Source organism: Vitis vinifera, chromosome 16, assembly GCF_030704535.1.
Source record: "Vitis vinifera cultivar Pinot Noir 40024 chromosome 16, ASM3070453v1".
NCBI classification, from domain to species: Eukaryota; Viridiplantae; Streptophyta; class Magnoliopsida; order Vitales; family Vitaceae; genus Vitis; species Vitis vinifera.
Genome location: NC_081820.1, coordinates 26297648 through 26314532, shown reverse-complemented (window position 1 = coordinate 26314532; position 16885 = coordinate 26297648). Strand labels below are relative to the sequence as shown.

Sequence of the window (16885 nt, the reverse complement as noted above, 5' to 3'; positions counted from 1 at the left end):
GACTAATTGCAAGGGAAAAAAAAAAACTGAAAACATGGAAATTAAAAACTGATTATTCATCAAGAATCAATCAACATGCCAAAGGTCTCCAAGAGCATGAATCTCAGCCCCACTACAAAAACTGATACTTCAACAAATCTCCCAAGGAAATTTATGCTTACATTATGTTATTTTAATTTTATCAAAAATAATTTTCGTAAAATAAAAGTAGTTTTTATTCCAACACAGACCATGGTCTCCTTCCCCACCTCCACAGTCGGAGCCACTCCGCCGGAGGAGCCACCGTCTTCTGCTTCTCATTATTATTATTATTATTCACTTTGTTCTTCTTCTTGGGTTTCTCGTCTTCATCACTCGGGTTGAACTCTTCATCGTTCCTCGGCTCGAATTCTTGATCATCGCTGATTTCGATCGCCAACCTCTGTCTTCTCCTATTCGATTTCCGGGGTTTCTCTTCTCCAATCTGCGTGCTGCTTGGTTTCCTCTCAGAATTGGTTTTACCCATCTCCTTCAAATCTGCGAGAATATCTCCCTCATTCAATGTCCATGGCTCCTCTTCTTCATCATCCCTGATTCCACTCTGATTCAAACTCTGGTGTTCCTGTTCTTCATGGCGAACTCCAATCTGCTCCATCCTGAGTTTCCACCGCATGTCCAACTCATCATGTAAGAATTCCATAAGAGTTTCGAGATCATTTTTCCTCCGCCTCCGAGGCTCTTCTTCTTCCTCTATGCTCAGTTTATCAGGTTCTTCTCCGTCGTATTTCTCCGGTACTTTGTCTTCTTCACCCCTTTCTTCAATCACTAACGTTCCATTCCTCCTATTCATGTTTCTGGGTTGTTGATGATCTTCCTCCAGAAAAGGCCTCTTGAGAGCTTTCTCTCTCATTATGCGCTCTCTCTTTTCCTCGCCTTCAAAACACTCCATGCAGTCTGGTTAATCCTCCTCCGTATCTTCACAAAAGCAAAGAATTATTTGAGACCAGTGAAGCTTTTTTCCACTTCACGTGGGCTTCCATATTTTTCCTAAGCAATTAGAATCCTTCCCTTCTACTAGCTGTTGGAGATATTTGATTGAAAAATGACATATCTAATTATTAATAAAGAAACTAAATAATTTCAACATTTATCCTTAATTTAATTATTAATATTTATGTATTTATTATTAGTTTGAATTATAGTAGGAGATAGAGTTCAGATTATAATAGAACTCAAATCTATTTGTAAATAAATATTTATCATCATTAATGAAAAAATCACCGAGCCCAATTGAACCTAAAAAATTAACATTTGAGATGGGATAAATATAAGAAATTCTCGTATCCTATTTTTTGAGACGAGTCCTACACCCTCCACATTGTCATCTCTAAGTAAGTTTATGCATGATTTTTTTTTTTAATAAATAAATAGGAGTTTAATTTAGAGTTAAATTCTTACTTGGAAGTGCTTTAAGAAGGTGAAAATTTTATTTTAATATTTTTTAACTAGTTTGAGAAAAGGAAAAAATGTTGAAGTCCTTTACAAGCAATTATTTTATAATATCCCTAAATAATTTATTTCATATTTTCATATCCCTAAAATTCACGTATTTAAGCTTATAATTCCCCTCAATTAAATTTTACCTTTTTAAACTTTTATATTATTAAATAAATTACTTAAATTCAATTTATCATTTAAAGATGAAAAATATATCAACATTACCATTTATTATTTTTGTTAATTCAACTTACAAATATTAAATTCTTAACTCTACATAATCACAATAATTTAATCTTTATTAAATGAAGTTAAATCCACCTAAATTATAAATTCCATTGAGAAACCAAGCATAAAAAGAAAAAGGAAAAAAATAACATTGACACGCACCTTGATGAAGAGTTTGTTTGATAGTGATTTTAGAAAACACTTTCAATATTTTTAATATTTAAATTTTTTTATCATTTAAGTATTAAAAATGTTAGAAATATTTTTTAAAATCACTTCTAAGTCGAACAGAGTTGCAAAAAAGTTCTTTGACTTAGACGATGATGTGCTAGACCGATGAAGTGAGCCACTTCCTAGTTTTGATTAAACAAATAAAAAGGGAGTTGTTAACAAAAGAAGAGGAGAAGATGTTTTGGGAGGAAGGAATGGAAGTGGAGGCTGTAGACTCGTAGAGCCTCCATTCTCTTCAACACATTCTCTTCAACACACTCATAAAACCCCCAACAAAAGGAAGAAAAACAACAGTTATATCTATATATTTACAAACAGGAATTGGATCGATGTTGTTCTTAGGCTTTCTTCTTTTGGGTTTTTCTGAGGAAAATTTGATTTGTCCTATTTTTAGTAAGTTAGGTTTTTTTTTTTTTATTGATTATTAATATTATTATTATTATTTTACAATAGTTTAGTAGTTTAGTTTAACTCAAATGTACCTCCTTAAAGCACTTCTATGGAGAATTTTTTCCACTCTAAATTAAACCCTTATTTATTAATTAAAATTAAAAAAAAAATTCATGCATAAACCTATTTAAAGATGATGATGCGGGTTTAGGACTCGTCTCAAAAAATAGGATAAGAGAATTGCTTATATCTATCCCATCTCAAATTGTGATTCTTCTTTAATTATATTTTAAAAAGTAATTAAAAATAATTTAAATATTTTTGAAAGTTTAATTTAACTCAAATGCAGCTCCTTAAAACACTTCCACGTAAGATTTTGATATCTAGGACAACTAGTAGAAGGGAAGGTTTCTAATTTCTAATTTGTGTTAGGAAAGGTTTCTAATTTCTGTCGGGAAAGGTTTCTAATTGCTTAGGTTAAATGCGGAAGTCTAAGTGAAAGGGGAGAAAAAAGCTTCACAAAAAATTTTGTTTGGTTCTCTGCTCTTGTGAAGATTTGGAACAAGTGAAGATATGGAGGGAGAGCATCCAGAGCGCATGGAGTGCTTCAAATGCAAGAGAAAGCGCTTATTGAGAGAGAAAACTCTCAAGAGGCCTTTTCTGGAAGAAGAACCCAGAAAGAAGAAAAGATCAAGGAATGGAACGTTAGTGATTGAAGAAAGGAATGGAGAAGACCGAGTACCTGATAAACTGAGCATAGAGGAAGAAGAAGAAGAGCCTTGGAGACAGATGGAAATTTATATTGAAGATGAAGAAGACCAAGTATCTGAGACATGCAAGGAAGACGAGAGGCCTGTGGAAGAGGAACCTGAGAAACCAAGCATAGAGGAAGAAGAAGATCCTTGGAGACCGATGAAAAATTTTGTCGATGGTATTATTGAACATTTACACGATGACTTGGAAAATCAGTGGAATCTCAGGATGGAGCAGAATATTGGAGTTGGCCTTGATCTTCCGAGGGTGGAGATGGATGAAGGTGAAGATCCTCCTCCAGAGCTTCCGGAAGATTTGAAAGTTCGCATAAGAGAGATGAATGGAACCCGTCCGATTCTGGTTCTAGAGAAGCAGTTATTTAAGACTGATATAAACGAAAATGAAAACAGATTATCCATGCCCTTGAACCAAATCCGAAGGGAGTTCTTGAGTGAAGAGGAAAAGATGAGGGTGGTGGAAGGAATGCAAGTAAAGCTAATACAACCATCTCTGGAAGAAACTACAGTAACCTTCAAGAAATGGAAGATGAAGGAAAGTTGTCATCTTTACGTTTTTACAAGGGAATGGAAGTTGATAGTAAATGACAATTCACTTGAGGCAAGAACTCGAATTCAAGTATGGTCCTTTCGGGTTGGGTCCGAATTGTGGTTTGCTCTTGTTAGGGTTAACCCATGAAAACACGACAGCGGCAATGGAGAAGCTGAAGATGAGCAACATTGAAGACATTGAAGACCTGTTTTTTTTAATAGAGTTTTTTATAAGAGTATTAGGGTTTATTATTCATGCAATTACCTTTAGACTATGAGTTTGTTATGCATGTTTTTCATCAGGGATTTCTTTCCATAGATATATAAATTTCATGTTGGTTTATCAATTAAATGCATGGATTTAATTAAAGTGGGGAAAAAAAACTTCACAATTATATGAATTCTTCTTAAATAGTTTTTTTAGTTTTTTGCTATTATGAAGATTTGTTACAGGTGAAGGATTGGACATACTCTTGTTTTGATTTTGAATGCATGGAAAATAGGGAGCGCCTAATGAGAGAAAGCTCTCAAGAGGCCCTTTATGATATATGGATATGTATATTATATATTTTAACTTAGGATTAATATATTTATAAAAAATAAAGCAAATAATATATTTCATCGTTTATTTTATCTCATATATGATAAAATAAATAAAACATATGATAAGATAAGTGGTGAAATAACTTATCATATTTTATCACTAACCAAACATGGGATATGATTCGTTTTCCTTTTTTTATCTTATCTCATATTGTGTCACGCCAACCAATACATGTTCTTAAAACACTTCTACGTACGATTTCAACTTTAAATTAAACCCTTATTTATTTATTTAAAAAAAATACCATACACAAACTTATATAAAAATGATAAGTTTAATTTATAAAAATATATTATAAAATAATATCAATATATGTATTATTTAATATATGATCCATATATCATAAATTTATTTATTTTTTATCAATTTTTATTTTTTATATTAATTAGTTTGTAAAATAATTTTTTTTATGATAAAATATAATTTATGGTTAAAAAGAACTCAAAAATTTATAAAAATATATTATAAACTAATATCAATATATGTATTATTTAATATATATATATATATATATATATATATATATATATATATATATATATATATATTAATAATTTTTATATATTTTAAATAACATAATATAAAAAAATTATTTATAAAGTTTAAATATCTTAATCATGAATATTTTTATATTTTTTAAAATGAAAAATTTTAGAATACAACATAATTTTTATTCTATAAAGTTTGCCATAGTTGGCCAACATCACTGGAACCCACATCATTGATGGTGTTTGGGGAACAAGCCAAAGATCAAGAATCAAGAAAATTAACGAAAAACTACAAACTGTTTATTCATCACGAATCAGAAACTCTAAGAATTACAACAATTGCATGAAAAATTCTAAGAATATTATTGTTCTTGAAGGTGGTATAGCATCAAATCTACTTAGCTGGTATTCGCAGTGCTATAGGCTTGTGCTGCCATCATCTTCTTCTCCTCCTCCTCCTTAAACCCTAACGACAGCAAAGCACAGCTTGGAATCCATGTTCCGAAAGGACCACACCTGGACTACGGTGCCTTTCCAGAGTGCATTTCTCTCGACAACATTGACCCAGTTCTTGTTTGCGAAGACGTAGTTGTGGCCCTTTCCCACCTTCCACTTCCTGATGGCTATGTGAGCGTGTTGAAGACAAGGCTCTACAACCTCCACTTCCATTCCTATTCCTTCCCCCAAAAACATTCTCTCTTCTTCTTCTGTTAGTATTTCTTGAATGGGAATCGGCAAGTGGCTCCCTTCATCAGTCTTGAACATCCTCCTCTCCATCAGGAACTTCACACTCCTTCCACCCATTTCTTGGATGTGATTCTTCAACTCCTCCGGCATTTCCGGCAGAGAGTCTTCAGCACTTGGTTGCCTATTAGAATTATTCGATTTCTTTGGCTCCCATTCTTTTTCATCTTTATTTTCACCCACCAACTTTGCTTCCTTCTGGGGTTTCTCTTCTCCATGACCAACTGCATTCTTCTCATCCCACCGAGCATCCAATTCAGGCTTCATGACTACACAAAGTACATCGAGCATATTATTCAGGGGCCATTCTTCTTCCTCGTATTTCTCAGGTGCTCGGTGTTCTTCATCTTCGGTATAAATTTCTATCGGTCTCCAAGGCTCTTTTTTATCTACGCTCAGATTCTCAGGTTCTTCCTCCACAGGCCTCTCTCTTTCCTGTACTTTGTCTTCTTCGTCCCTTTCTTCCATCTCAGGTTCTTCTTGATCTTCTTGCAGAAAAGGCCTCTTGAGAGCTTTCTCTCTCATTAAGCGCTCTCTCTTTTCCATGCATTCAAAATCAAAACAAGAGTCTGTGCAATCCTTCACCTGTAACAAATCTTCACAATAGCAAAAAACCAAAAAAAAAAAACTATTTAAAAAGAATTCATATAATTGTGATTTTTTTTCCCACTTTTATTTGATAAATTATATATAATTATTTATTTTAATTCCAAACTTTGATTTAGGTGGTGTTTATTTTTTGGCTTGAATAAAAAAAAAGCCAAAAATATTTTATTTTTCTATTCAACTAAAAGTAACTTATTCACATCAATCAGTATAATTAAACTAAAATTATTGAAAATAAATTCACTAATTATGTGACTGAATCTTAAACAGTGAACTTAAATTTACTAAATTACTAAATCCTTTGATTTTTTATCTCCACAATTAATGTGAGGTTTTCTTGGTAAAAGATTATGAGTTTTTTATATACTTGTTTGATTTTGGAAATTTTGTTTATTCTTAATATCCAACATATTTACATTAGATTAATATTTCAAATGGTAAAAGAGTTACCCTAATAGATATTGGGTTAATATTTCAATGCTTATATTATGATTTCTAAAATATATCAATTCACATAGTATATTAGTTAGTGAAAAATGATTTAATTATTTTTTTTTTCTTCCAATGCTATTTTCTTTGAAAGATAAAAGATTAAAGATTTGTAAAAAAATATTTTGGTAGAATATGAAACATATCTTATTTTATTTTTAGTTAATTTAATAACTTTTAATAACTTGCAAAGAAAAGAGATGTTATTATAAATACTTTAATACTTGAATTCACTTAGAATAAAAATAAAAATAAAATTATAATTTTCACTAAATAAAACTACTATGAATTGAAGGTTGATATTTGTATTAAAATAACAATTAAAGGAAAATAATTAAATTTTTAGGCAATGATATATATTAATTAATATCTAGAAAGTAGGAGATATATTTGTAAAGGAGATAACTTCTAGTATGAAAGTAATTATGTGATTAATTATTATCAGCCCATAGAATAGAAGGACAATATGATTGTAATTCCACAATGGATGACATTAAACCCAAAAAAAAAAAAAATTAAACCCAAAAAAAAATATCAATGACTAAAGTTATAATAGTCTCCAGACTCTCCACTACAAAATTGGGTGTTTCCATTCTTCTTCATCTTTGTTGTGCTTTCACTGGTTAGCCTTAATGAGAGCACACCAAAATTTTCAATTTTTGAAATCTTCGGGAAAATCAACTCCACTGTGGACCATTCGTCTTCGCCGAATTTCCAACTCATTGGATAAAATTGCAATAATACTTTTGATATGAAGTAAAGCGATATTCATATTATCATTCATCTCTCTTATCCCAGTCTTGAAACCTTCAAGAAGATCAATTGCAATCTGCTTCATCCGATGAATTTCCATCTCATCAGATAAAATTTCAATAATACTTTCCATAAAAATTCTCCCACTTCGCTCCTTTTCTTCATCATGGTTGATTTTCATCCGTCTCTGGGCCTCCTCTTCTTCCTCTATGCTCAATTTCTTAGGTTCTTCTTCCACGAGCCTTTCTTCTTCCTTGGATTCCGGTTCTTCTTCTTCTTTGACAATGGGCCTCTTGAGACCTTTCTCTCTCACTAAGCGCTTTCTCCTTTGCGAGTAACCCTTCATATCTTCACCAGAGGAAAGGAACAAAAAAACTTATTCAAAAAGAATTGTGATTGTGAGGTGATGCGCTCCACTTCACATATGCTTCTATATGTATCCTTACCAATTAGAAACCTTTCCTAACACAAATTAGAAACCCTATTTCCCCGTTATAATAGCTATCCTAAATATTTGGTGGAATCATGCTTAGAGATGAAATAAAAATATTAATGGTTGATTTTTAAGTTAAACAAATCCCTTTAAAATATTGAAATTATCCTTAATTTTTATAAAATTAAAGTAGTTTTTAAGTCACCTTCCAAGACAAACAATCCTTAAAAACAGGATAGATTAATTCATGCATCATCAATAGGGGAATCCATAACTAAATTTTTTTCTTTTTCTTTCCAGGAAAATAAAAAGGAAAATTAATGAAAAGTACTACAGACTGTTTATTCACCAAGAATCAACCAGCATGACATGGCTAGATCTCCACTTCAAAAACTGATACCGGAACAAATCTTTCAGAAAACCCCAAAAGAAGAAACCCTAAGAATATTAACCAGTGAATGAAGAACACTTTGCATGAAAAAACCAGAATATTATTGTTGTTGAAGTCTACTTAGCTGGTATTTGCAGCACCTTCACACACACCTCCTTCTCTTCCGCCCAGAATCTTCGACTCCAATCTTAGAATGATTCGATTATTGCAATCTTGGGGAAGTCTCCGTTTTTCCTAGCTCCTCTTCTTCTTCTTCTTCTTCATGGCCGACTCCAATCTGTTCCATCCTCCGTTTCTTCTCCATTTCCAACTTCTCCCATTCCAATTGAACGATGAGCCCATTATTCCGTCTCCTAATTCTCTCCTTTTCTTCATCATCGCTGATTCCCATCCGTGTCTGAGGTTCTTCTTCCAGAAATCCCCTCTCGAGAGGTTTCTGTCTCATTAAACGCTCTCTATTTTCTCTGCATTTTTGTACAGCCTTTTTTAATGACTCAAGATCAAAAGAAGGGTCTGAGTGGTCATTATTTTTATCATCCTTCTTCATGTCTTCCACTCTAAGAAACTTATCCCTCATCTCCTGTGGAATCTTTAACAAGGGCAAAGAAAAAGAAAGAAATTCTTAACTCTACATAATCACATTAATTTAATCTTTATTAATTGAAGTTAAATCCACCTAAATTGTAAATTCCATTGAGAAACCACACATAAAAAGAAATGGGAAAAAAATAACATTCACACACACCTTGATGAAGAGTTTGTTTGATAGTAATTTTAGAAAACACATTTAATATTTTTAATACTTAAAATTTTTTATCATTTAAGTGTTAAAAATGTTAGAAACATTTTTTAAAACCACGTTTAAATACAATAGAATAGAGTTAAAAATGTGCAAGATTGATGAAGTGAGCCACTCCCTAGTTTTGATTAAACAAATAAAAAGGGAGTTTTTAACGGAAGCAGAGGAAAAGATGTTTTGGGAGGGAGGAATGGAAGTTGAGGTTTTAGACTTGTAGAGCCCTCCACTCTCTTCAACACACTTATAAAACCGCCAACAAAAGGAAGAAAAACAATGGTTACATCTATATATTCACAAACAAGAACTGGATCGATGTTGTTCTTAGGCTTTCTTCTTTTGGGTTTTTCGAGGAAAATTTGATTTGTCCTATTTTTAATAAGTTAGGTTTTTTTTTTTTGATTGATTATTAATATTATTATTATTATTTTACAATAGTTTAGTAGTTTAGTTTAACTCAAATGTACCTCCTTAAGGCACTTCTATGGAGGATTTTTTTCAACTCTAAATTAAACCCTTATTTATTAATTAAATTTTTTTTTAAAAAAAATCATGCTACACATATTTAAAGATCTTTAGGACTAGTCTCAAAAAAATAGGATAAGAGAATTTCTTATATTTATCCCATCTCAAATGGTGATTCTTCTTTAGTTATATTTTAAAAGGTAATTAAAAATAATTTAAATATTTTTGAAAGTTTAATTTAACTCAAATGCAGCTCCTTAAAACACTTCCACCTAAGATTTTGATATCCAGGACAACTAGTAGAAGGGAGGGTTTCTAATTTCTAATTTGTGTTAGGAAAGGTTTCTAATTTCTGTCGGGAAAGGTTTCTAATTGCTTAGGTTAAATACGGAAGTCTAAGTGAAAGGGGAGAAAAAAGCTTCACAAAAATAATTTGCTTGGTTCTCTGCTCTTGTGAAGATATGGAGGGGGAGCATCCAGACCGCATGGAGTGCTTTAAATGCAAGAGAAAGCGCTTATTGAGAGAGAAAACTCTCAAGAGGCCTTTTCTGGAAGAAGAACCCAGAAAGAGGGAAAGATCAAGGAAGGGAACGTTAGTGATTGAAGAAAGGAATGGAGAAGACCGAGTACCTGAGAAACTGAGCATAGAGGAAGAAGAAGAGCCTTGGAGACAGATGGAAATTTACATTGAAGATGAAGACCAAGTATCTGAGACATACAAGGAAGACGAGAGGCCTGTGGAAGAGGAACCTGAGAAACCAAGCATAGAGGAAGAAGAAGATCCTTGGAGACCGATGAAAATTTTTGTCGAAGGTATTATTGAACATTTACACGATGACTTGGAAAATCAGTGGAATCTCAGGATGGAGCAGAATATTGGAGTTGGCCTTGATCTTCCGAGGGTGGAGATGGGTGAAGGTGAAGATCCTCCTCCAGAGCTTCCGGTGGAGCAGAATATTGAAGTTGGCCTTGATCTTCCGAGGGTGGAGCTGGATGAAGGTGAAGATCCTCCTCTCAGGATGGAGCAGAATATTGGAGTTGGCCTTGATCTTCCGAGGGTGGAGATGGATGAAGATGAAGATCCTCCTCCAGAGCTTCCGGAAGATTTGAAAGTTCGCATAAGAGAGATGAATGGCACCCGTCCGATTCTGGTTCTAGAGAAGCAGTTATTTAAGACTGATATAAACGAAAATGAAAACAGATTATCCATGCCCTTGAACCAAATCCGAAGGGAGTTCTTGAGTGAAGACGAAAAGATGAGGGTGGTGGAAGGGATGCAAGTAAAACTAATACAACCATCTCTGGAAGAAACTACAGTAACCTTCAAGAAATGGAAGATGAAGGAAAGTTGTCATCTCTACGTGTTTACGAGGGAATGGAAGTTGATAGTAAATAACAATTCACTTAGGAGAAGAACTCGAATTCAAGTATGGTCCTTTCGGGTCGGGTCCGAATTGTGGTTTGCTCTTGTTAGGGTTAACCCATGAAAACACAACAGCAGCAATGGAGAAGCTGAAGACCAGCAACATTGAAGACATTGAAGACCAGTTTTTCTTTTTCTTTTTTATTTACTTATTTTTTAGAGTTTTTGATACGAGTATTAGGGATTTTTTTATTATTCATGCAATTACCTTTAAGACTATGAATTTGTTATGCATGTTTTTCATGTTGGTTTATCAATTAAATGCATGGATTGGGCTTGATTTCGGGGTTCTCTGCAAACTCGTCCCAACCCAGCGTAGGTCCAGCCCTTAATCTTGGATCGTCTACACAGGCCATACATTGGATTGGGCCTGTTCAGCGAGGCCCAATTGGTATCGTCCTCTTTCCGAGGGAGTGGGTTAGGGTTTAGCTTCGTCTCTAATTATTAATATTTATCTATTTATTATTTGTTTGAATTAAAGTAAAATATAGAGTTTGAATCAAAGTAATTAGTTTGAATTAGAGTAGGAGATAGAGTTCAAATTATAATAAAACTCAAATCTATTTGTAAATAAATATTTATCATCATTAATGAAAAAATCACCGAACCCAATTGAACCTAAAATATAACTAAAGCAAATCACTATTTGAGATGGATAAATATAAGAAATTTTTGTATCCTATTTTTTGAGATGAGTCCTACACCCTCTACATTATCATCGCTAAGTAGGTTTATTTATGATTATTATTTTTTTAATAAATAAAAAGGAGTTTAATTTAAAGTTAAATTCTTACTTCGACGTGCTTTAAGAAGGTGCTATACTAAATTCTCTTATCCTATTTTTTGAGTCCAATCCTAAACCCTCCATATTATCATTCCTATATAAATTTGTGTATGATGTTTTTTTTTTAATAAATAAATAAGGGTTTAATTTAAAATTAAAATCCTACAAAGAAGTGTTTTAAGACCATGTTTTGGTTGGCATATTTAGTTGATGATGAGATATGACAAATTATTACATCGCTTATCTTATTCTATATTCCACTTATCTTATCATATATTCAATTAAATATAAGATAAGATAAATTGTGAGAGATATTATTTGCTTTATTTTTTATAAATATGTTAATACTAAGTTAAAATATATAATATACATATCCAATGTATTATAAATTTATTTATTTTTTTATATTAATTATTTTATAAAATAATTTTTTTTATAATAAAATATAATTTATGGTTAAAAAGAACTCAAAAATTTATAAAATAATATTAATATATGTATTATTTAATATATAAAAATATTCTTATATATTACAAATAACATAATATAAAACATTATTTATAAAATTTAAATATTTTAATCATGAATATTTTTATATTTTTTTATAATAAAAAATTATTTAGAATGTAATATAATTTTTATTTTAAAATTTGAAAAATAACATATATTCTATTTTATTTTTTTATTCATTTTATAAACTAAATATAAACGTAATATAGCATGTTTTATCGATTATCCTAATTTAAGATATCATACCTATTGAATATAATATTTAAATATATCATATCCTATTAAAAATGATATGATAGAATATACATTTCCTAGTGACATGATATTTCAAAATATATAGATAATAAGTGTAGGATTGGAGAATTATTTTGATTTTTCTAAATTAGTCTTGATAAACGGTCATTTTCCAAGGATTATTTCGACTTTTCCTCAACCAATCATTGCCTTCACACAAGACATCTCTAAAAATTCGTCGTGGAAATGAACTCCTGAGGTCCTGGTGAAGGTCTGCCATAGTTGGTCAACATCACTGGAACCCACATCGTTGATGGTGTTTGGGGAACAAGCCAAAGATCAAGAATCAAGAAAATTAACGAAAAACTACCAACTGTTTATTCATCAAGAATCAGAAACTCTAAGAACAACCTTTGAATGAATGAAGAACATTTGCATGAAAAATTCTAAGAATATTATTGTTCTTGAAGGTGGTATAGCATCAAGTCTACTTAGCTGGTATTTGCAGTGCTTTAGGCTTGTGCTGCCATCATCTTCTTCTCCTCCTCCTCCTTAAACCCTAACGACAGCAAAGCACAGCTTGGAATCCATGTTCCGAAAGGACCACACCTGGACTACGGTGCCTTTCCAGAGTGCATTTCTCTCGACAACATTGACCCAGTTCTTGTTTGCGAAGACGTAGTTGTGGCCCTTTCCCACCTTCCACTTCCTGATGGCTATGTGAGCGTGTTGAAGACAAGGCTCTACAACCTCCACTTCCATTCCTATTCCTTCCCCCAAAAACATTCTCTCTTCTTCTTCTGTTAGTATTTCTTGAATGGGAATCGGCAAGTGGCTCCCTTCATCAGTCTTGAACATCCTCCTCTCCATCAGGAACTTCACACTCCTTCCACCCATTTCTTGGATGTGATTCTTCAACTCCTCAGGCATTTCCGGCAGAGAGTCTTCAGCTCTTGGTTGCCTATTAGAATTATTCGATTTCTTTGGCTCCCATTCTTTTTCATCTTTATTTTCACCCACCAACTTTGCTTCCTTCTGGGGTTTCTCTTCTCCATGACCAACTGCATTCTTCTCATTCCACCGAGCATCCAATTCAGGTTTCAAGACTTCACAAAGTACATCGAGCATATTATACAGGGGCTCTTCTTCTTCCACAGGCCTCTCTTCTTCCTCGTATTTCTCAGGTGCTCGGTCTTCTTCATCTTCGGTATAAATTCCTATCGGTCTCCAAGGCTCTTTTTTCTCTACGCTCAGATTCTCAGGTTCTTCCTCCACAGGCCTCTCTTCTTCCTGTACTTTGTCTTCTTCGTCCCTTTCTTCCATCCCAGGTTCTTCTTGATCTTCTTGCAGAAAAGGCCTCTTGAGGGCTTTCTCTCTCATTAAGCGCTCTCTCTTTTCCATGTATTCCGAGTTTTCCATGCATTCAAAATCAAAACAAGAGTCAGTGCAATCCTTTCACCTGTAACAAATCTTCACAATAATATATATATAATTATTCTAGGCCTATTAAATGTTTTATTACACTGTGTTATAAAGAATAATATTTTTATATTATATATATTATTTTCATGTGATAAAAAATAATAGTATCAGGTGTATTGAAATGCCAAAAAAAAAAATTATTATTGCAAATCCATTTATTTTAATTCGGAAATTTGATTTAAGTGGTGTTTATTTTTTGGCTTGAATAAAAAAAAACTCAAAAATATTTTATTTTTTCTATTCAACTAAAATAACCTATTCATATAAATCAGTATAATTAAATTAAAATTATTAAAAACAAATTCATTAATTATGTGACTGAATCTTAAACAGTAAACTTAAATTTACTATATTCCGTGATTTTTTATCTCCATAATTAATGTGAGATTTACCAGGTAAAAAATTATGAGTCTTTTATATACTTGTTTGATTTTAAACATTTTGTTTATTCTTAATATGCAACCTATTTAAATTAGGTTAATATTTCAAACAGTAAAAGGGTTACCCTAATACATAGGGTTGAAATATATTATAATTTTTAAAATATATCAATTCACATAGTATATTAGTTAGTGAAAAATGATTTAATTATCTTTTTTTTCTTCGGCTGCTATTTTCTTTGAAAGATAAAAGATTAAAGATTTGTAAAAAATATTTTGGTAGAATATGAAACAAGTTATGATCTTATTTTATTTTTAGTTAATGTAATAACTTGTAAAGAAAAGAGATGTTATTATAAATGCTTTAATACTTGAATTCACTTAGAATAAAAATAAAATTATAATTATAATTTTCACTAAATAAAACTACTATGAATTGAAGGTTGATATTTGTATTAAAATAACAATTAAAGGAAAATAATTAAATTTTTAGGCAATGATATATATTAATTAATATCTAGAAAGTAGGAGATATATTTGTAAAGGAGATAACTTCTAGTATGAAAGTAATTATGCAATTAATTATTATCAGCCCATAGAATAGAAGGACAATATGATTGTAATTCCACAATGGATGACATTAAACCCAAAAAAAAAAAATTAAACCCAAAAAAAAATATCAATGACTAAAGTTATAATCAGTCTCCAAACTCTCCATTACAAAATTGGGTGTTTCCATTCTTTTTCAATTTTTGAAATCTTCGGGATGATCAACTCCATTGTGCACCATTCGTCTTCGCCGAATTTCCAACTCATTGGATAAAATTGCAATAATACTTTTGATATGAAGTAAAGCAATATTCATATTATCATTCATCTCTCTTATCCCAGTCCTGAAACCTTCAAGAAGATCAATTGCAATCTGCTTCATCCGATGAATTTCCATCTCATCAGATAAAATTTCAATAATACTTTCCATAAAAATTCTCCCACTTCGCTCCTTTTCTCCATCATGGCTGATTTCCATTCGTCTCTGGGCCTTCTCTTCTTCCTCTATGCTCAATTTCTCAGGTTCTTCTTCCACGAGCCTTTCTTCTTCCTTGGATTCCTCTTGTACTTTGTCTTCTTCATCCCTTCCATTAATGACTAATTTGGGTTCTTCTTCTTCTTCTTTGACAATGGGCCTCTTGAGACCTTTCTCTCTCACTAAGCGCTTTCTCCTTTGCGAGTAACCCTTCATATCTTCACCAGAGGAAAGGAACAAAAAAAACTTATTCAAAAAGAATTGTGATTGTGAGGTGATGCGCTCCACTTCACATATGCTTCTATATGTATCCTTACCAATTAGAAACCTTTCCTAACACAAATTAGAAACCCTATTTCCCCGTTATAATAGCTATCCAAAATATTTGGTGGAATCATGCTTTTTTTTTTTTTTTACACATTATATTATTTTAATTTTATCCATAATATAGAATTTGTAATTATGTTTATTATTATAATTATAATAGAGATGAAATAAAAATATTAATGGTTGATTTTTAAGTTAAATAAATCCCTTTAAAATATTGAAATTATCCTTAATTTTTATAAAATTAAAGTAGTTTTTAAGTTACCTTCAAGACAAACAATCCTTAAAAACATGACAGATTAATTCATGCATCATCAATAGGGGAATCCATAACTAAATTTTTTTCTTTTTCTTTCCAGAAAAATAAAAAGGAAAATTAATGAAAAGTACTACAGACTGTTTATTCACCAAGAATCAATCAGCATCAGCATGACATGGCTAGATCACCACTTCAAAAACTGATACTGGAACAAATCTTTCCGAAAACCCAAAAGAAGAAACCCTAAGAATATTAACCAGTGAATGAAGAACACTTTGCATGAAAAAACCAGAATATTATTGTTGTTGAAGTCTACTTAGCTGGTATTTGCAGCACCTTCACACACACCTCCTCTTCCGCCCAGAATATTCGACTCCAATCTTAGAATGTTTCGAGTCTTGCAATCTTGGGGAAGTCTCCGTTTTTCCTAGCTCCTCTTCTTCTTCTTCATGGCCGACTCCAATCTGCTGCATCCTCCGTTTCTTCTCCATTTCCAACTTCTCCCATTCCAATTGAACGATGAGCCCAATATTACGTCTCCTAATTCTCTCCTTTTCTTCATCATCGCTGATTCCCATCTGTGTCTGAGGTTCTTCTTCCAGAAATCCCTTCTCGAGAGGTTTCTGTCTCATTAAACGCTCTCTATTTTCTCTGCATTTTTGTACAGCCTTTTTTAATGACTCAAGATCAAAAGAAGGGTCTGAGTGGTCATTATTTTTATCATCCTTCTTCATGTCTTCCACTCTAAGAAACTTATCCCTCATCTCCTGTGGAATCTTAACAAGAGCAAAGAAACAAAGAAAGAAATTATATACCCACCAGCACAAAGAATTTATATGTTTGTCTGAATTCTGATTCAGCTCTCTACCCAGTCCTTTTTCAGTTTTGACAACCTATTCTACAATTTATGTAACTTTCTTGATCATGGTGCGTGGGACGTGGGACAGGAAAGAAAGGAAAACACATCCTTCAGGTTAACACCTTCAGCAAGCGGATTTACCTCCTTAACTATTGTGATTCTCTGTGTATTTTTGGAATGTATTCTGCTGCATAGTCATGATCCCTAA

General features: G+C 32.2%; 2 protein-coding genes across 2 annotated transcripts; one reads left to right on the top strand and one right to left on the bottom strand.

Annotated features, from left to right (window-relative positions):
* Positions 1 to 2861: 2861 nt before the first annotated feature.
* Positions 2862 to 3815, top strand: LOC109124222 (uncharacterized). The gene has a single exon (XM_019226045.2). The coding sequence runs from the start codon at positions 2899 to 2901 to the stop codon at positions 3772 to 3774; it is 876 nt and encodes a 291-aa protein (XP_019081590.1). The 5' UTR covers positions 2862 to 2898; the 3' UTR covers positions 3775 to 3815.
* A 1362-nt stretch (positions 3816 to 5177) lies between these two features.
* LOC109124197 (uncharacterized) lies at positions 5178 to 7656 on the bottom strand. Its single transcript, XM_019226001.1, has 2 exons — positions 7252 to 7656; positions 5178 to 6047 (listed from the first exon to the last, which is right to left on the bottom strand). The coding sequence occupies exons 1-2, from the start codon at positions 7654 to 7656 to the stop codon at positions 5178 to 5180; spliced, it is 1275 nt and encodes a 424-aa protein (XP_019081546.1).
* Between the last annotated feature and the right edge of the window lie 9229 nt (positions 7657 to 16885).